The sequence below is a fragment of the Grampus griseus genome, assembly GCF_964374135.1.
Source record: "Grampus griseus genome assembly, chromosome: 7".
NCBI classification, from domain to species: Eukaryota; Metazoa; Chordata; class Mammalia; order Artiodactyla; family Delphinidae; genus Grampus; species Grampus griseus.
The window spans coordinates 9,842,103-9,863,589 of NC_139001.1; the positions used below are offsets into that span (position 1 = coordinate 9,842,103).

At 43.8% G+C, this 21,487-nt stretch overlaps 1 protein-coding gene across 1 annotated transcript in view; it reads left to right on the top strand.

The window, feature by feature from the left end:
* DNER (delta/notch like EGF repeat containing) overlaps positions 1-16,269 on the top strand; it is a gene marked incomplete at its 5' end in the record, with an annotated part of 323,030 nt that extends 306,761 nt beyond the window's left edge. The window contains 2 exons of the mRNA XM_082657723.1: positions 8,610-8,856; positions 15,306-16,269. Coding sequence (XP_082513849.1) covers positions 8,610-8,856; positions 15,306-15,417 — 359 coding nt within the window. The 3' untranslated portion in view covers positions 15,418-16,269. The remainder of the gene's footprint in view (positions 1-8,609; positions 8,857-15,305) is intronic.
* Between the last annotated feature and the right edge of the window lie 5,218 nt (positions 16,270-21,487).

Sequence of the window (21,487 nt, forward strand, 5' to 3'; positions counted from 1 at the left end):
CCATGTTGGCTTATGCAGATCTTCCTCAATTTTTTTAACACCAGACAGTATTTCCATTTTTTAGATGCTCTATAATTTATTTAATCATACCCCTATTGATAGATAACTCATTTTCAGGTTTTTGGTATTAAAAACAGCAGTAGAGTGAAAATTCTTATATATTCTTGAGTGAGAATATCAGTAGGATAAATTCTTGAAAATGAAATAGTCAAATGAAGGGGTTCTTGAATTTTTCATGAGCATTTATTTATATATTGGCTCTTTGCCAATAAAACTTTTCCTCTTGGAAGCAATGGTGTTGGGGGTTGAAGTTGACTCGCAAGTCCCACTTAATCCACAATTACCTTACTAAATACTTTGAACACCAAGGCTGCATCCTCCACTGACCTCTTGGGAAGCGATCGTGGCTAGATGTGGGGAAGCAGCCTGATTACGGGAAGGACATTACTGTGGACTTGTGCGGTCCTGGTTTTGAATCCCAGCTCAGGTAGTTACTCCTGGTAAACAAGAGCTCTGAGCCACAGGCCTTGATAAATGGGGTAATACCTGTGAATAACATAGTGCAGTACAGTGCCTGGTTCACAGTAAGTGCTCAGTAAATGGTTGCCTTAATTGCTATCATCAGTTGTCACTCTCTGAGCAGTGATCAGCCTCTGGGTGTCTATTCAAAGTGACATTTCCCCTCCTCTGATGGAATATTGATAAATTAGATGTTTTTGAGATAACTACTGATTTTCCAAACATACTATTTTAGGATAACAGGCATTCTGTAGATGTGTAGTGTTATTGATGTAATTAGACCTTGACTTTTCTGTTGCAAGGTAGATACAGGTATCCCGTGAGGGGAATCTTCATCCTCCCTTCCTGAAGGGTTCGGATGGATGCATATAGCAGAGGGCAGTGTTTCTCAGGCCTTCTGACTGCAACCCACAGTAAGAAATATATTTTGATGTGGCACATAGCACACAGTGTCTCTCCCACACGCACAAAACATGAAGTAGTTCTTACTTTACGAGTGTGACACGCTTTTATATGGTTTTCTAAACTTTTTTTTCTAATGCAGTCTGGCCCCTATTGGTTTCCACATTGTGCAGTATGGAAAACATTACTTATTAAGTGTTTAGAGCCAAAGTGTGTGGTTCAAATTCAGGTTTTGCCACTTATTACATGTGGAAACCTGGGCAAGATTCTTTTCCCTTATAAGTTATTAAAAAATATTGAGTATAGTTCCCTGTGGCATACAGTAGGTCCTTGTTGGTTATCTATTTTATATATAGCAGTGTGTATATGTTAATTCCAAATGAGTTTTATTTTTTAAAAATCCTAGTTTATACCAGAATGAGAACCAAAGAACCAAATCTATTTGTACAATAAAGACTGCTCATATAACATAACTGTTTTGATGGGTTTCTTCAAGCATTATTAAATGCCATGCATTTTGGGAAGAAGAAACCCAAGACAACCAACTTTGCTCCTTCCCTGGCTTCTTTGGAGTCCCAGCTGCTTCTTGTATAAAAGGGAGATAGTAACAATGTCCACTTTGGAGCATCGTACGAGGAATAAAGGACCTAACACACTTAGAATACTGTTCAGCACACATTGAACTCTCAATAACCGTTTGCTTTTATTAACCAAAATGCTGAACAAAATAATACAACTGTCTATTTGATGTCGCCCCTTGGGTGTCTTAAAGGCACTTCCAGTTCAGCATGTACAAAACAAAACTCATGAGCTTCCACTCAAACCTGGTTGTCTTGCCATGTCCCCTGCTTGCCTGCGGTACTTCATCCATCCAGGGATACAAGCCAAAGGCCAAGAAATTTGACACTACCTTTGTCTCTCCTCACTGGCCTCTACAAGCTGCATAGTCTGGTGAATTCCACCCCTGACTCACACCCACATTCCTTCACCTCTCTGTCTCCACCCCTCTCACGCAGGCCAAACCACCACCAGCTCCGCCAGAGGCCGCAGTAGCCTCTGACCTGGCTTCTACCCTAGCCCCTCAAACCCTTTCTTATATACAGCCAGAAGCAACCTTTCTTTTCTTTTTGCTTCCTTTCTTCCTTTTTAATTTTCCAAAAGTATTTTACCTTTTCATTATTTAAAAAATTTTTTCATTGTGGTAAAATACACATAACTACCTTAACCATTTTTAAGTGTAAGTACATTTATATTGTGTATATTGCAACCATCACCACCATCTTTCCTCAGAATTCTTTTCATCTTGCAAGACAAACTCTACACCCATTCAACAGTGACTGCCCATGCTTCCACCCCATCTCGCCCAGCCACCTTCCCTCCCTCCCTCCCTCCCTCCCTCCCTCCCTTCCTTCCATCACCCGACCCCCTCCCCAGCCTCTGGTAACCACCATTCTACTGTCTGGGGGATTTCTTCCTATATGTTGCACATATAAGTGACATCATGCAATATGTATCTTTCTGTGTCTGGTCTATTTCACTCAGCAGAATGTCCTCCAGTTCATCTATGTGGTCGTAAATGGAAGAGGCATCTTTTCAAAGTACAAATCTGAACCCTCAGACCCTCCCTGCAACCACTGTTTCCATCCTTGCCCACACCAAGTTGCTATTAAAGTACATCAGTGGGGCTTCCCTGGTGGCGCAGTGGTTGGGAGTCCGCCTGCTGATGCAGGGGACGCGGGTTCGTGCCCCGGTCAGGGAAGATCCCACACGCCGCGGAGCAGCTGGGCCCGTGAGCCATGGCTGCTGAGCCTGCGCGTCCGGAGCCTGTGCTCCGCAACAGGAGAGGCCACAGCAGTGAGAGGCCCGCGTACCGCAAAAAAATAAATAAATAAAATAAAATACATCAATGACTAAAGAGCAAAGGCCACACTCTTGCCTATGGGACTGGGAGGACTGCCCCTACACTGTGGGGAGGTGCCCCGTCTTCACTCAGACAGTCTCTGCCTTGCTGCCTTGAGCGGCCACCCTGTCCTCCTTCCAGCTCCTCACTCTGCTTTCCACCTCCTCCCAGGTCTTTGCCTGGGACAGCCTTCACTTTGCTGTTCTCCATCCCTGGTGACTATGCACTCACCCTTAGAGCCACACTTGCTGCGGACCCCCATCACAAAAGCTCTCCCGATTCCCCAGTTAGATGGCGAATCCCTCGTCCCCTCTCGAAGCAGTGCCGCTCTGGTCCCTCGTGGCTTAGCCCACTTTTCTCTCAGTTTCCCCTTGCTTCTTATCCCAGGCAATCAGCACCGTGCTCAGCATATAGTAGGTGCTTATTGATGACTGGTTCAGTGACGGGATCGCTAGGAGGGAGGCGAGCTGTGCCTTCCATTCCCCCCGCTTCTGCATCTTCTGAAGATTAATGAGAGTGTTAACTTTTTTCAGTCTCATTGACTGTTTTGATTGTCCACCGAACTTATAGCTACAGAAAACATAAAGAAATTTGAAATCCCGCCTCACAGTTATTCTAGGCCGCAGATGGTTCAAAAATTATCTAGCTAGCTAAGTGACATCTACTCAAAACTAAGATGTCACTAAGTGGCATCTACTCAAAACAGACTTTCATTCCTTTACTTTCAGACTCTTTTTAAGTCTGAAAAAGACTTAAAAAGTAGGTGGACAAATTAATCTAGCTAGATTCACCTGGGTAAATGAAAAAACAGATGTGGGAAATGTATTTTAGAATTAAATTTGTCTATCGAATGAGGTCTCTTTGGTGGAGTGGAGGTGGTCGGTGGGTCTCGTTTTATCCTCAGCTTCGCCGCTGACTACCTGCTTTACCTTGAGCAAAGGCTCCGAGTCCAGCCCCTATGTAGCTCCTATTTTCGTACCGATTGAAATGTTAAAGGCAAAAGCACTTTAGATGATACAAAACCTCAAACAGATTGAGTTTAAACCGAAATGCAAATGCTCCCTGAGACCCAGAAGTGCGACATTTTTTCCCTGAACAGTTGGTGTGCCTGCGTTCCTGGTCACGCACGTGCCGGGGCTGGTGAGGTCATCCCTTCCAGCATGCTCTGGTGCATGATTCTTCTCCGAGCCCTGCCGCAGCCACTATAGGAAATGATCCATGCACTGGGACCCCCTGTATGCGGCAGAGCGATGGCTTATGGACCGGGAGACGGCAGCTGCAGCCACCTGCTGCAGATACATTCGCTGCCTCGCAGACCCAGTGTTGGATTTATTCAGATCCAGCTTGCCTCCCAATCCACCTAGCGTGCAAAGCAGCCACATTCACTTATCAGACAACTTTCAGATGACAATAGGGTGGAAGAAGCAAAGGGCAGGGGCAGGGAGGAGAAACAGAGGTTCAGGAGAAATTTTGAGAAAGTTTTCCCCAAAGTCCAAACAGCTTGGAATTCAGAGTTTGGGGAAATAGAGTAGATGGTCAGAAATGCAAGCGACTTAGGCAGCCTGTCAGGCCTGGGGCGGTGTGCCGAGCACGTAACCTAGTACAGTTGGTTTTCTGCTTCAGTGGCCGTGTGCGGTTGTGCACTGGCTGTCTATACACAATCAGTGTGATGTGTAAGCTATTTACACAAAGGTGTGATTGACCATAGGAACTCATCAAGAACTTGTGTGGCTGCCGCACGATCGGATCTGAGCGCTCCCCCGAGCTGGAGTAGAAACAGTATTGGCGGCCCTTGTGACAGTGCTCAGTGAGTGTTACAGCACACCCTGTGAGTGCTGGACTCTGGCCTACGACTGAATTTTTCAGAGAATGTTGAAATACTTGGCAATCAAGTGAGTCATGCTTCTCTTTCAGCCAGAAAGATGACTTGTCTCTCTCCATGTGCACCAGGTTACTGCCAGATGAAAGGGTTGCCAATCTGGGACTGAGTCTTGGTTTCACGAAACACTCCCCCTCTTCCGCTGCGGCCGTTAACTTGCAGTGATTTATGTCGTTCCATCTGCCCGTGTGTGCGCTGGCTGCACGGGCTTTGTCATCAGGAAGGCAGGCTCGAGTGGCAACACCAGACTTCGAGGGCCTTGGTGTAAAACTCAGGAGCCAGAAGATCTGGACACACACTCAGAAGTCACTTCATTCATCCCGTTCTTCTCAAACTCTCAGGAACCAGCCAGGCTCAGGGCATGGGTCAGTGTTCCATTAGGCTTCTAGGAAAAAGCTCTGCACACTCGGTTCCTTGTTTGGGTGTTTACCTGTGCTCTTGTGCAGATCGTAACGTTTCAAGGGAAAGAATAGCTGATTCTGAGACTCCAGTGACACTGAAGATGTCGCTAAGATGAGAGTATGAGGACCCAGAGGTGACAAATACTCTCACCTAAAGTGGGACAGTGGAAACAGGCCTGAGGATTTCACAGAAAGACAGGCCCATTCCCACCCACCCCTGAATCCCATTTCCAAGCACCCAGAGTCCTAAGGTGGAAGTCATGGCCTGGAGGTAATGGTGGTGGAGGTGGCGGTGTGAGTGAAGTAGAGAAGGCATCCTCTTTCCCAAGTTCAGTTTCTCTTTGATCTTATCTAGCCCTTTTTAATCTTCACAGCTTCCTTTCAAATCCTGGTCACATCATCTGAACCATTCCATTTGTACGCAGGTCTGTAAACGGGACATAATTAGACACTCTTGACCTGTGCCAGATACAGCGATTATGTCCATCCATCCACTTTTTTCATGCCCATCCAGGTTGGTGGGGTTTTTTTGTTTGTTTTTTGCGGTACACGGGCCTCTCACTGCTGTGGCCTCTCCCGTTGCGGAGCACAGGCTCCGGACACGCAGGCTCAGCAGCCACGGCTCACGGGCCCAGCCGCTCTGCGGCATGTGGAATCTTCCCGGACCGGGGCTCGAACCCATGTCCCCTGCATCGGCAGGCGGACTCTCAACCACTGCGCCACCAGGGAAGCCCAGGTTGGTGCTTTTTGAATGGGCACAGGGCAATGCCCGACAATCCTCAGCTCAGAGTGTGTGCCTCAGAGGATAGGGTCCTCCTCCTCTGTATCCTTCCTTCCTTCTACCACTGCAGCTGCTCCTCCTTAGGGACCACCCACCATGAGCCCAGCAGTGGACTTTCTTACTTTTCTTTACACGTTTTCTAACTTAACGCTCACAGCAAGCTTATAGGGTATATGTTGCAAGTATCTTCTTATAACGGAAGAAATTGAGGCTCAGGGAGGTCAAGTAAACCTTACAGCTGGGATTGGAAGCAAGGTTGGTGTGGTCCCAAGGCTCACACCCCTTCTGCTAGTTATGCTGGAAGATAATCCCATGGGTGTTTTCTTCAAATGACTTATTGCTTACTTTTTAATTATTACAAACGGACTGCATTCTTCTCTCTTTTTTTTTTTTTTGGTTGGAAAAGACTGAGATGGGTAAAGAAGGAAATAAAAATCCCATGCAGGCCTGCTTTTCAGAGATCACTGTCGTTAGCACACTGCTGTGTGAGGCAGAGGCTAAGAACTTGGACCCAAACTTGCCGACATGCTCACCCGGGAAGTGACGTCAGCTTCCTAGACATTGTCTGTAAAGTGGGGAGAAGGAATAATATATCTTCCGGGGGGTGTGATGCTTAAATGAGATGTTTTCAAAAAGCTTAGCATAGTAAGAAAACAACAAATGTTCATCATTGGTATCACTCCATCCTGAGCTTTTCAGTAAGGTAGACGTTGGAAGCTCATATGTGATTGTACTCTACAACTAGGTTCTGTTTGGTAACCCTTTTTTTTTTTTTCTTTTTCTTTTGCTATTTGGTGAATATCTCTCCGTCTCACTAAGAGCTGAATATTTAGGTTGTTTCCCATTTTTCCACTTTTACGAATTGTGTTGTCTGTTGGTGGGGTAGAGAGAGAATATGGGGCTGAGAGACTCTAGCTATATCTATAACATTTTATTTCTTAAAAGAAAAAAAACCTTTAAAAATATAAAGCAAAGAAGGTCATTTCTCTAATGATTAGTGATGTTGAGCATTCTTTCATGTGTTTGTTGGCACTCTGTATATCTTCTTTGGAGAAATGTCTATTTAGGTCTTCTGCCCATTTTTGGATTGGGTTGTTTGTTTTTTTGTTATTAAGCTGCATGAGCTGCTTATAAATTTTGGAGATTAATCCTTTGTCAGTTGCTTCATTTGCAAATATTTTCTCCCATTCTGAGGGTTGTCTTTTGGTCTTCTTTATGGTTTCAAATCAAAACTACAATGAGATATCATCTCACACCAGTCAGAATGGCCATCATCAAAAAATCTAGAAACAATAAATGCTGGAGAGGGTGTGGAGAAAAGGGAACCCTCTTACACTGTTGGTGGGAGTGTAAATTGATACAGCCACTGTGGAGAACAGTATGGAGGTTCCTTAAAAAGCTACAAATAGAACTACCATATGACCCAGCAATCCCACTACTGGGCATATACTCTGAGAAAACCATCATTCAAAAAGAGTCATGTACCAAAATGTTCATTGCAGCTCTATTTACAATAGCCCAGAGATGGAAACAACCTAAGTGTCCATCATCGGATGAATGGATAAAGAAGATGTGGCACATATATACAATGGAATATTACTCAGCCATAAAAAGAGATGAAATTCAGCTATTTGTAATGAGGTGGATAGACCTAGAGTCTGTCATACAGAGTGAAGTAAGTCAGAAAGAGAGAGACAAATACCGTATGCTAACACATATATATGGAATTTAAGAAAAAAAAAATGTCATGAAAAACCTAGGGGTGAAACAGGAATAAAGACACAGACTTACTAGAGAATGGACTTGAGGCTATGGGGAGGGGGAAGGGTAAACGGTGACAAAGCGATAAAGAGGCATGGACATATATACACTACCAAACGTAAGGTAGATAGCTAGTGGGAAGCAGCCGCATAGCACAGGGAGATCAGCTCGGTGCTTTGTGACCGCCTGGAGGGGTGGGATAGGGAGGGTGGGAGGGAGGGAGACGCAAGCGGGAAGAGATATGGGAACATATGTATATATATAACTGATTCATTTTGTTGTGAAGCTGAAACTAACATACCATTGTAAAGCAATTGTACTCCAATAAAGATGTTTAAAAAAAAAAAAGGTCAAATAGGAACATTTATTAACTTTGAGTGGTGAGTACATGGGTGTCTGTGCTATTTTCTGAACTTTTTTCTAAATGTGTGATAGTTGGTAATCTAACATTTAAAAATTGTGCTGCTGAGATGAAGATCCTTGCACCCAGGGCTTTATGCATTTATAGGACCATTTCCTCAGCATAAATTCAGAACATTGAAATTTCTGGGTCAAAGGAAACTCCATGCAGTCCGCCCAGGGGCTGTGTATCCATTCACACAGTCCCCATTTCTGTACCCCTGTCAACTGTGATTATCAAAATTTAAAAATAATATTTGGGAACTGATATAGGAATTGCATTTTTAAAAATAATTATGAAGCTGAAGAAGTTTCTACTTGTATTTCCTCGGTGAATTCATTTTTATATTCTTTGTGCACTTTTCTATGGCATGTTCCTGTTTTTTCTTAATGATTTGTAAGAGGTCCGTATACAGTAAGGCCTTTGGTCTGGATTATCCATAGAAAACAATTCTTCCCAGCTTGGACAGCCCTTATATTTTAGGTTCCCGATGTGAGGACAAGAAAGTCCTTCCCATTCAAAAGGCCACAACTCATCCGCAGCCGTTTGCTTATTTCTGCCTTCAGACATCCAGTGGAAGTCCGGGCACATGGCGGAGAGCCTCACCAACATGCCCCGGCACTCCCTCTACATCATCATCGGCGCCCTCTGCGTCGCCTTCATCCTGATGCTCGTCATCCTGATTGTGGGGATTTGCCGCATCAGCCGCATCGAGTACCAGGGCTCTTCCAGGCCGGCTTATGAGGAGTTCTACAACTGCCGCAGCATCGACAGCGAGTTCAGCAGTGCCATTGCCTCCATCCGGCATGCCAGGTGGGTTGGCGGGAGGAGGCGGAAGGGAGATGCTGCTCTCACATGTGCATCCTCAGTATCAGGGTTATATTATGAACAGGACTTTACATCCCCAAGGAGGGTTTCAAAGAATAAAACATAAGTTTAAGGTAGTGTTGGGGGACCGGACAATTAGGCTGTTTCATAAGCAAACCCCTTTACTTTGCTGCTGGCTTTCTGTTTTCGTTGAATGCATTCATTCATTTTGTGTTTATCTCTGTTATACATACCTGACTCTTCATCACTGTGTGTGAAACATTTTTTTTTATAGTTTATGAGCTCAATGTATTTTTTGTTTCATGCCTTATTATGCTGAAATGACTGCATCTCCCATAAGAAGTCTAAAATATAATACTGCTAGAGTTGCTTCATTTCATGACTTAACAATACCTTCAAGAACCCAAACTCCCTCTGTTTCTCCATGTCATCATAATTGGCTTTTTGATATGGTCTCTTATACGTGTTCACTTCTTTATCACTACATTACTACCTAGACAACAATGTCTAGGAGTTGTGAAACATTTTCTGATGATTTTTTGGGGGGATGTGTTTAGCTGTGTTGCTCTTCTAACAGTCAGTGTGAGTATAAATTACCCATTTGATTTAACGGCTTATTTAAAGAAAGTCAAATGATGGTCATTCGGCTGTTAGAGTTCATATTGTATAAAATAGTGTCCTCTCCTGGAGGAAAGCCTCCTGTAGAGACAGGAATTAGCGTGGTATCATAGAAAGAGCGTGAGTCTGGGTGTTGGAGCGACATCGTTAAGCCTGACTGCTCCATTACCTGACTGTATTTTATTTTAATTAATTAATTAAATTATTGATTTATTTATTTTTGGCTGCTTTGGGTCTTCGTTGCTGCATGTGGGCTTTCTCTAGTTGCGGCAAGCAGGGGCTACTCTTCGTTGCGGTGCACGGGCTTCTCATTGTGGTGGCTTCTCTTGTTGCGGACCACGGGCTCCAGGCGCAAGGGCTTCAGTAGTTGTGGCACATGGGCTCAATAGTTGTGGCTCGCAGGCTCTAGAGCGCAGGCTCAGTAGTTGTGGCGCATGGGCTTAGTTGCTCTGTGGCATGTGGGATCTTCCCGGACCAGGGCTCGAACCCGTGTCCCCTGCATTGGCAGGCGGATTCTTAACCACTGCGCCACCAGGGAAGTCCCTGACTGTATTTTAAACCGATGATTTAACCTTCCACAAATACAGTTCCCTCAACTGTGGGAAGGGAGAACTACCTCCTTAAAGAGTTATGACAATCAAATTAAATTACAAATATTTAAAGATTGTATAAACAGATAACACCACATTTACTTCTCCGAATCTATTACAACATGGAAAAAATCAGTTCATCTAATTTTGTTGAGTTTTGCAAGGAGTGTTTACTAAAAAGATAATCGTGATATTGTGTATTAAAAGCGTCATCTTTTCCTTCAGTTGGTAGAACAATCTAAGCACACGGTTCAGAAAGTGAGTGCGCTGTAGCAAAAAGGGGACTGAGCTTGATGTCTCAAGGTTGAGCCTCCAGGGACTAGTACTTGCATCATCTTTGTTGGGACGTCGTGATTGATATTGTTCAAGGCACAAGCAGATCCAAGTTCTGCTTGAGTGGCATAGACGCTCAGAGGTTCAGAAAGTTAGTTTTCTTCCAAAGGAAACCCGCAAACCTAAGACTCAGGTCTTAGAGTGAGTCCAGGGGAAACAAAAACCAGAACCTGGCTTCCAAGGAGAGGAGCCAGTGGATGAGAGAAGTTGGGAGATGTAGAGCATCTGCCCCAAAGCCCAGGGAAGCTTCTTCATGGGAGCTGCACTAGCCTTACTTCTGTAACTTTGGGGGAGAAGAGAGAGTTAACCCTCTTCCAGGTCAAGCCCTACAGATGAGCCTCGTTGTGGGAGCCTTTGTTTAAGAGTCAACAACTCAGCAACACAGCTTCCAGGAAACATTGAGGTGAATCCCTGCAATCTCATCTTAATTGCTTATTTGACTCTTTCCTCTTGAGTAGAGAGCAGTGAGTTTTATTACTGTATCTCCAGTGGGTCCTGGCACATGGTAGACCTCACTATAATTTGAGGTCTGAAATGAATGGATGATCTCGGTGAGGGGTTGGCATAGGATGTCTTGACCTGCCTGAGAAGTAGATTCATCCCAGGGCACCAGCTTTGTAAGTGGTACCAGCCCGCAGGGGTATTTGGAGTATCTTGAAAACATTGGATGAGAGGTAGAGGATGTAAAAAGAAAAGGAGAGTAGACAAATTCATTTGTTTCTCAAAAGTCTCCCTGAAGGGGCTTAGTTCACCAGGAAAGAGCAGACTCCATAGCTCTATACGGGGATGTATTGGGAGACCCAAGAAATCAGATTCCCTCCACACTCCCCTACCCTGGAGGAATCTCTGACTAAGGTCCTTTTGCATTCAAGAGGAAGAAGAGTATTTTATCTCAGCCCTGGAAGAAGTTAAGATAGGTTCTTCTGGGCTTCCTGCTTATATAGCCCGCTGAAAAGATACTTAATTGAATACTCTTGGAAGGAAAGAATAAATTTGAAAGCATTTATAAACCTGGTTCTTATTCGGTACTGATTTTTATCAAAAATATTTACTGCAGGATTCCTAACCAGCGAGCTCCTGCATGCACCAGTGACTGCAGATGAAACCATTGATGTTAATACAGTGCCTTCCCAAATATCTGAGGACATTCCTGTCTAAAAGTTTATGCGGCTATGACCTGTGACCTCTACAGCATGGTTCTCCAGAGGCCCTGGCTGGATCTCTGGCTGGTTGGCCCTTTTGCCCCTTTTCCTGGAGACCCTGGAAAGGCATTGACAAAAACTGAGTCCTTTTTGCAATTCCCCTCTTCCTAGTTTTGAGCATCAGCCTGTAGCTAACATGCATTTCATGGCCTGTCTCCCTGCCACTAGCCTGGAGGTGACATTGGATCAGAATGACTGCAGCTGAGCAGCTGCACAGGATGAATCCTGACTGGGTCATCTGTGACGTTCCCTAGTGACCCGGGAGGTGTCTGGTGATTCTGACGTCAGCAGTCGGCTGGTGCTGGTGCTGGGTTGAGAAGGGAGCCCCCTCCTTTCCTATGTTCTGCAGCCGCTTTGCTTACACTCAGGCTGCAAAGACTTTGTGACAGACTGGCAGGAGTGAAGCCACAGCTCTGTAAGTTCTGCATCTGAGGTCACACTTCGCTTGCTGTTTGCTTACTGCTCTACCAGCTATAAGTGCCCGATCACAGAAAACAAACAAACAAAAAGAGAGCTGGGAAGGGACAGAGTCGCTTTTTCTCAAACAGCATCTCCCGATGTGGGCCTTTTTAAAGCTCACATCCACCTGCCGTTCCTGGAGGTATTGTTTAGCTGTTGACTTCCAGGGGAATATGAGCTAGAAGAATGTACATACTTTGACCTCCCTCATAACTGGTTTCAGTTTCTTTTGTTTCTTTAGTAAAATAAGGCGCACAAGACTGGTCACCAACTATGACGTTTGAGCTGTCAGTGACATTGATACCACGGCTGCACAACTGCTGTTAGTGCTTCTACGATGGTTAACACAGCCAGACACGATGCTAAATCCTTTGCAGAGAGACTGTGGGTGACCCTTATCAATGGTCTTCATCAATGGCCTGTGAAACATTTTAGACTTTGTGGGCCGTATGGCCTCTGGGTCTCTGTGACCAGCTCTGCCTTTGTTGCGTGAAAGCACCAGAGGCGTTATGAATGGGCACAAACTGTGTTCCAATAAAATTTTATTTAAAAAACAAGCAACAGGCTATTACTAGCTTGCAGACTATAGTTTGCTAATCCAAGGTCTACATTTTAATTTTCTCTAGCTTCCAATTTTTTTTTTTTAAGCAATTAAGATGTCCCTTTAGGGTAAGGAAAAACAGTGCATTGTTTAAAAAAAGAACAGTTGCATAAAAACTCCTGCCGTAACATAGGCAAGCTCTGACATTGGTTTAGTGCCTGAGAGTTTAAAATGGAATTCTATAGGTGTTAGCTTATTCCTTAACATCCACCCAATTCTGAGACACTAAGGAAGTATAAAAAGCTGTTAGCGTTGGAAGTTTAAGTATGAATGCACTAACTCTGAGATCGCTACTCTGATAGGTGTGGGAGATGGAAGGAGAGTCTTACTTCATTTCACATCTTAGCTTCCATATAGCAGATGCTGCACTTTGGGTGGGGATTTCTGTGTCTCACCTCAGGAATTTGGAGGCTTCTCAGGAGCTGGTTAGGTCATAGTGCAAGGAATCCAGCTCCAGTTGTGCTGGGGGTGTTAGTCGTACTTTCACCAGGTACCCTTGCACCAGCGTTACGCTTTGCGATCCAGGCTGAGTTTCGCATGCAGACACAAAGCAATGCTTGTCGTCCTTCAGTTGACTATGTGTGTGTACGGTGGACACGTGGCAGCTCTTGAGCGCCTTCAGCTCTTGCTTTGTTGTGCTCAGTGGATCTGGAACGCTCATCCTCCAACCTGCCTTGTCAGTATCCAGCTGCACGACAGCAATGTAAGGTCACGGCCCTTCAAACTGCAGCTTGTGGATGGATTGCACAACATGGAGGCATTTAACTTTCTAGATTTGGAGGAAACAGATTATTCTTCAAACTGGAATCATATAAAAAATAAAATGGGTATTGTAAGCCTGTATTCAACTTATTACGTTGCTTGGCTTTTTCCTGCTGGCTAACCGATTGATTCACAGGCTGCATGGGATGCGACGACACTCCCATTGGAGTTCCTGCAGGAAAGCGTCCCGTGGTTACCATGTTTGGATACAGAGAGCTTTACACTGGGATTTCCTGATTTTTTTAAATTAATTAAATTAATATTATTGGTGGTATATTGTTGCCGGTGTATCTAGCTATTTTATGAGAAATAGGTTGTCAAAATGCTTACTCCTTTAAGTAACCTCCGAAATCTTCAGACTTGGGAGAAAGTGTTAAGAGCTCGTTGGCTTTTATATTGTTGCCCTTTTCCTCTTCTCAGATTGTGCAGACCTCAATCAGTTTAGATACACAGACCTCAGGCTGGAGTCCAATCCACATTTATGCCCACACAACTCCGGACCTTCGGTGAGGCTAACATGTTAGACATAATTTCATTGAAGACTTTTTAATAGTGCCTCAGGAGTTGTGGCTTCTCGGTGGCAGAATGCTTTAACTCTTTATCTTTGCACTTTGCTGGGTGCCTATCTGGCATGATTTGTGCCTTTGCAACTCCGGAAGGCCAATAAATCTTGAGTGAATCAGAATACAAGATTGATGAATGTTTAAAAATAAGAGATCATATGAAGAAGGCAACGTTTTCTCACTTCCCACTTGATTCTACTTCTCATCTCTGTATGTGAGAAGACAGACTTTCCAAGATATAAAAAGAAGAGATAGAAAGGTGGGGAGATGGGATTAAAGCCATGGGAAATAAGCCCGGAGAAGTCCTTGGGGGCCCATCCTGGCAATCCTTTCAAAATTTGAGATTCTTTTAAAATTTCTTTTTTAATAGGCTCCATTGGACTTGAAACAGTTAAAAGATGTTGTTTATAAAAGGGAGGAGGAGTGGTGGGCTAGTGGGGAAGATTGTTTAAATCGTATTGCCCTCCAGGGGCCTTTAGGGAAGGTGAGGTCTTGAAAGGGAAGAGACCACCCAGAAGTTGAATTGGCTTTATTTGAAGAATCGCCGTTTTAACATTGGTTTGGCGGGAAGTCCTGAGATTGGATTTTGATGCTCCTGGCTTCTGCGCTTCAGTCCTGCTGTCAAGGGGTTTTTTGATATATACAAGCCTGTTGGGACAATGGCTTTGTGCTCAGAGAAGAAAGGATGGCCTGTGTGTACATGGGCGTTGGGGAGTGATAGGCGGATGCCATGGGATAAGCGGTGCCCACACAGATTGTAGACTAACACCTTATTATTTGAAGTCATTTCCTCTCTCTGCCTTTCTCTGTCCTGGGACCTCAGGTGGCCTCTGAGCCCTCACAGCCCTCCTGCAAGTCCCAGGGGAGAGGCTGTGCACAGTGCAGAGAAGCCCACCCTGCCACTCTGCATTCCAGGCACTAGAGTGGACGTCAGATAAACTTGCCTCTCCAAATCGCTCTGGGTCTGAGAAGAAGACAAATCGATACATGTTTTCTGGAAACCTATTGTAGAGCCGTCACGCCTGACTGCTCTTCCAAGATTTAACCGACAAGCTTCGCTATTAATTTGGACTCTACGTTCTGTGAAATCCAATTTTTGCCCTCCCACGCCAAAGGCTAATATTTATACTCATTCAATGTTAATATCAAGAAGTCTTAAATTTCTGTACTAGCTAGAGAGGATATTTGAGAGTACTTTTATAGTTCCATTTGATCCTTGAAGATAAGTTATTGTCACCAATTACCTTTAACAGGACTTGAGAGCCAACAGTTCTCTAACCAGAGTCCTCCCTCCCTGTGATTTCAGGTTTGGAAAGAAATCCCGGCCTGCGATGTATGATGTGACCCCCATCGCCTATGAGGATTACAGCCCCGATGACAAGCCGTTGGTCACACTGATTAAAACAAAAGATTTGTAATCTTTTGGGGGATTATTTTTCAAAAAGATGGGCTACTACATTCATTTAACTATTTTTAAGAAAATGAAAAGCTTAAGAAATTTAAAACGTTCGCTGCTCAAGAGTTCTCGGTAGAATATTTAAGAACTAATTTTCTGCAGCTTTTGGTTTGAAAAAATATTTTAAAAATGGAATTTGCGACATCCATTAGACTACATTTTAACATACTTTCAGCTCTCTAAACTATATGCTTCAACTAGTGTGTGCACTTTCCACGGTAGATATTATTACGAAACCCAGATTGTTTTCTGCGGTTGTTACAGAATAAGTCTAAGCGAGGACAAGTTCGTCTTTGACATGTGAGTGTTGGCTTTTTGAGTAGAGTTAGGAAACACATGTAGAGTATGAACCATAATACAGTATACCCATTACTTAAAAAGAAGTCTGAAGTGTTTGTCCTGTGAAAAAGAAACTAGTTAAATTTATTATTCCTAACCCTTATGAAATTAGCCTTTGCCTTACTCTGTGCATGGGTAAGTAACTTATTTCTGCACTGTTTTGTTGAACGTTGCGGAAACTGGAAACATTCGCTTGAGTTTCTTTTTGTCATTTTCGTAACATTTGTCAGGCTAGGCCTTGAAAACATACATGATGACAGGGCCTAGTGAGGCAAATTATGATCAAATTGAATCTGTATTTTCCTTTACAAGTCAAGGTCTTTATAGTTGTTCCTTGCTAAGGGGTAGTAAATGTAAGAGCATACCTGTTCCTTCAGTAGTGAGTATTTCTCATAGTGCATCTTTATTTATATCCAGGACATTTTTGTGGCTGTATTTGATTGATATGTGCTTCTTCCGATTCTTGCTAATTTCAAAGAATACTGAATAAATGTTACCAAGTCAAGGATGCTCATCTCTCTCTCTTTTTTTTTTTAATCATGTAAAACGTTTGGGTTTGATACTGATTATCAAACAAACAATCCTACCGTCTTTTACATTTTATATGTTCCAAGGAGTACGTTTTGGCGGCTGCTGGAGCCATTCCCTGTGCCTCCTGGGAGCACTCCTGGCTTCCCAATTGTCAGGGAACCAGCTATACTGTCTTGTAAACATGAAAGGTGGAAGAAATAACAAGAATTCGCATCTTAACTCTTGCATCAGAATTTGCCAGTGAAATGCAGCCCATAGAACTATTGAGGTGCGTTGAAATTGAGAAACACTTCTAGACGTGATGTGCAGAGAACCTACAGCTGCGAGGAACATATACGTTGTTCTCCTCTGGGGGCCAAATGAAATTGCCTTAGCAAACAGCACCTAGGTCCTTAGAAACTGGAAGGCAGCTTACAGCCACCCCTATATTCAATTCCATTTTGCATCCAAATGCTGCCCCTGAGTCCCGGAGTCTTTTTAAAAAAACCTACTTTGTTTTCACATGGGAACATTTGGTAAGACCAAGAGAAGCCCTGAAACCAGGTGCAAGGGAGGGGTTTAGGCAAAAAGAAGTATTTAAGATGCTTTTCCTTCCTTCTCTTCCCTTAAAACATCTGTCGCCAATCCTACAAGCAACATAGCAATACAGCCACACTCTGATTATTAAATGATACGGTGCAATATGGTAATGTTTTTAGTTTGTTTAAGTGTTAGGAAGTGAAGTAAGAACAGAATATGAGTGGGGCTGGTGGAGCATCCGTGGGAACACATGCGAGCCTTCCATCGTCTGGAGGAAGACTTGGCTGTGCAGTGCACGGAGACCTCCCTCCACGAGAGACCGCCTGGAAGCCGCGAAAGTTAAACTCCATCTTCCTGTTGATTCCTCCACGTCCCAAGGGCAATGTGAGTCGTGCCGGGACCTTCATTTGGAAGCTGCTTCCATCACACCCTCTCAAATAATTTTCAGTCTTCCAAATTTTTAAATTCATTAGACGTGATACCCCTTTATTGGTCTTTTATCGATTATAATTTGTCTTTTTAAAGCAGTTTAATGGAACCCACTCATTCAGGTTGAGAGCTGACTCATCTGCCTTCTGACAGTCTGAGGCAAACCCCAAACCCATTTAAAGACCTTCGCTTATTCATTTGGACGTTCGTAATAACACCTCTCACTGGGCACTTGTGCTGTGTTAGGCAGATGGTGAGCAACGAGGACCTCACAGAAAGATTCTCGTTCTGGGGTTCACAGCTTGTTTTGAACCAGACCTTCATCTGATAATCACACAAGTACAGAATTATACTTTGAAGAACCCCGTGAAGGAAAGGTAAACATTGCCATCCAGCCGCTTGTTTGTAGCAGAGTGGATCGGAATCTTGCTTCAACCGTTTACTTGCTAACAGCTTTGGACATGGAACTCTCTGAGCCTACACTTCAGTCATTTGGAAAATGGGGATAAGGATAGGACCTCCCTTGGAGGGTCATTGTGAGAATTAAATACCAGAATGTATGTTAATCACTTAGCCCACCTCCAGCATGCATTAAGCATTCAGCAGGTTAGCTATTACTGCTGTTGCTTTTGTTCTCATTTTAGATACAGACCACACCGCAAGGGAGGTTAATAAGCTTAGTATCTGTGGTCTGCAGTCAATGCACTGAGGATGGTGGAGGAGTTACGGGAAAGGTTGGAGTACAGCCCCGAATGTGTCAGACACTCCGCCATCTTGTTTAAGTTGTTACTTTGCTGTCTCTGTGAAAAAAGCATTTAATAAGCAAGAGTAAACCACCACCCAGGACTTGTTGAACAGGTGATAGTCTCGCAACTTAGCAGAGCTGGAATTTGCCCTGTTCTGCTGTGAGGGTTCTCACAAGACAGGGCAACTGTATGTAACAGCAGGGATCCTCGCCCCCTAGAAATGGTCCAGCAGTGTCTCCAACTCATTTTGTGGTTTTTTTTCAGAGCTCTTTATTCTTGCAAGGAAATGGCATACACAGATAAATCATTTCCAAGTGGTTTAAATTTAATTTCCAAGAGCCGGCTTCTTTGACATTTGTACCCAGGTCTCTACTTAGTAACGTCAGGCTGGCCTTGGATCACCAGCTGTGCCCCTACTCTAATGGCATTCTGCTGCTTCATTTCATGGGACTATAATTTTTTGAACCATTTGGCCTGGCTGTGATTTTCTCCAAGAACTGAAGGGTGGCTGGGAGTCTGAATCGATTCTCTTTCCAAACAATGTTGTTGGTCAGTTTAAAAAAAAAAAACTCTTGAAAACCTTTTCAGGTGCAAATAAGTAAGTCACAGTTTTACTGTTAAAGGACTTTACAGTTTACTTCTTGGGGCAAACAGAAAAACCATAAGAAAGATGTACATTCAATAATTATAAAATTGTAAGTAACCACTCACAATCACCCTGGGAGACACTGTGGATGCGCCCACAACTGCCATTTCTCTACCCCTCTTTCAACCCACCGTGGGGTGGAAATACCAGGTATCTGCTCCCCCAGCTTCCTTTGCTTTTAGGGTGAGCGTGTGGCTCAGTGTTGTTCAGTGGGACCTTCCAGGAAATCTCCTTGGACTTCCTAAAACGACTTTCCTCCCTGATAAGAGAGAGAAGACAGAGTACAGACTTCTTGTTGCCCATTACTCTTGCTTTTGTGCTTTAACGTAAGGACCAGAGGCTTGAAATGACTGCACACCTCCCTCGTCCGTGGGGGCTGCTGTGCAGTTCTGAGGATGTCAGAGGAGAAGGGAGAGAGCTGGTGCTTGGTGATGAAATTGAGCTTTTTATTGGGGGGGTGGTTAAAATAGTACTTTATTTTTTTCCCAGTGTTATTGAGGTGTAATTGACAAATACAGTTGCAAGATATTTAGTGTCCAATGTGATGATTTGATACACGTGTACGATGTGAAAGGATTCCCTGCATCAAGCTAATTAACACATCCCTATTTACCTCTTTTCTCTGTGTGTGTGAGAACATTTAAGTTCTACTCTTAGCAAATTTCAATTATACAATGCAGTTTTATCAACCATAGTCACCATGTCATACATTAGATCCTCAGACCTTATTCATCTTATGGCTGAAAGTTTGTTCAGCCTTTTACCAGCCTCTCTCCATTCCCACCCCATCTCCCCACCCACCAGCCCATGGCAACCAATTTTCTACTCTCTGTTTCTTTGAGTTTGAATTTTTGTAAGAGTCCACATATAAGTAATACCATGAGGCATTTGTTTTTCTCTGTCTGGCTTGTTCCACTTAAGATAATCCCCTCCAGACCCATCCATGTTTTTGCAAATGACAGGATTTTCTTCTATTTTAGACAATAATATTCCACATCTTCTGTATTTGTTCATCTATTGATGGACACTTAGGTTGTTTCCATAACTTGGCTATCGTGAATTATGCTGCAATGAACATGGGAGTACAGATAATCTTTTCGAGATAGTGATTTTGTTTCCTTTGGAAATATACCCAGAAGTGGGATTGCTGGATCACGTGGTAGTTCTACTTCTCATTTCTTGAGGAAGCTCCATACTGTTTTCCACGGTGGTTGTATCAGTTTACATTCCCACCAACAGTGTACAAGGGTTCCCTTGTATAAGGATTTCTTTGCCAGCATTTTTTATTCTTGTCTTTTTGATACTAGATATCCTAAGAGTTGTGAGGTGCTATCTCATTGTAGTTTTGATTTGCGTTGCATTTCTGTGGTGGGCAGCGCCACTAGCCATATATGGTTCATTAAATTTAAACTTTGATTAGAGTTAAGTAAAATAAAAACTTCAGCTCCTCACTTGCACTAGCCGCGTTGCAAGCGCTCAGTGGCCACATGCACTGAGTCTGCCATGTAGGACGGCCCCATCAGTGATTATGTTCATCATCACAGAATGTTCTAATGGACAGTTTAAACCATTTAAAATTGGGAACTCTAGTCCTTGCAGCCAAAAGCAATGTAACTGCTTTTGAAATTGTGTTGTGTATGTGCTCATAACACAATGAGTCATAAGGCAATACTGGATGAATTGTTTTACCAGTCATACTTTGGAGAGATCAGAGTCAGGGGCTGTGGAAAGAAAGAGGAGAGGGGCCTTGGAAGGTCAGTGAGCGTCCCGGTGTGGACAGCCTGGATGACCAGCCTGTAGAGTGCAGAATTTTCCTAGAGTCCACGAAGAGTCATGAATGGCTTTGAGCAGGGCAAGAAGCATCTTCTTATGCTACAGATAGAAAGGGCACAGACTTTGAAATTGGTCATAACAGGGTTCGATGAACTCTGATAAGATTTGAATTACTCGTCAACCTCAGTGTCTTCAACTACAAAATAGGAATGAAAGTAGCTAATTTAGAGCAGGGGTTGGTATACTATGGCCCAAAGGCCAAATATGTCCAAAGCTTGCTTTTTGTTTTTGTTTTTGTTTTTGCGGAACGCGGGCCTCTCAGTGCTGTGGCCTCTCCCGTTGCGGAGCACAGGCTCCGGACGCACAGGCCCAGCGGCCATGGCTCATGGGCCCAGCCGCTCCGTGGCATGTGGGATCTTCCCGGACCGGGGCACGAACCCGTGTCCCCTGCATCGGCAGGCGGGCTCCCAACCACTGCGCCACGAGGGGCGCCCCAAAGCTTGTTTTTGTACAGCTTGTGCTCCAGCTAAGAGTGGCTGTGTGTATGTATGTTATAATGAGATCTTTATTTTAGAATAGGTTTTGATTTATGGGAAAGTTGTGAAGATATTACAGGGAGTTTTCACATACCCCACACCAGTTGTCCTTATTATCAACCTCCTACATTAGTATAGCACGTTTCTAACAACTCATAAACCATTGTTAATATATATTATTATTAAAGTCCATACTTAATTCAGATTTCCTTATTTTTTTACCTGGTGTGCTTTTTCTGTCCCAGGATTCCTGCATTGTATTTAGTCGCTCCGTCTCCTGAGGCAACTTTTGGCTCTGACAATTCCTCAGACCTTCCTTGTTTTTGATGACTTTGACAGTTTTGAGGGGTCCTGGCCGAGTACTTCGTACACTGACCCTCTATAGGGATTTTTCTAATGTTTCTTTTCATGATCACACTGGGGCTGTAGGTTCTGGAGATGAAGACCATGGAGATAAAGTGCCGTTTTTATCACATCGTAGCGAACTCTCCGCATGGCTTAGCACCACTGATG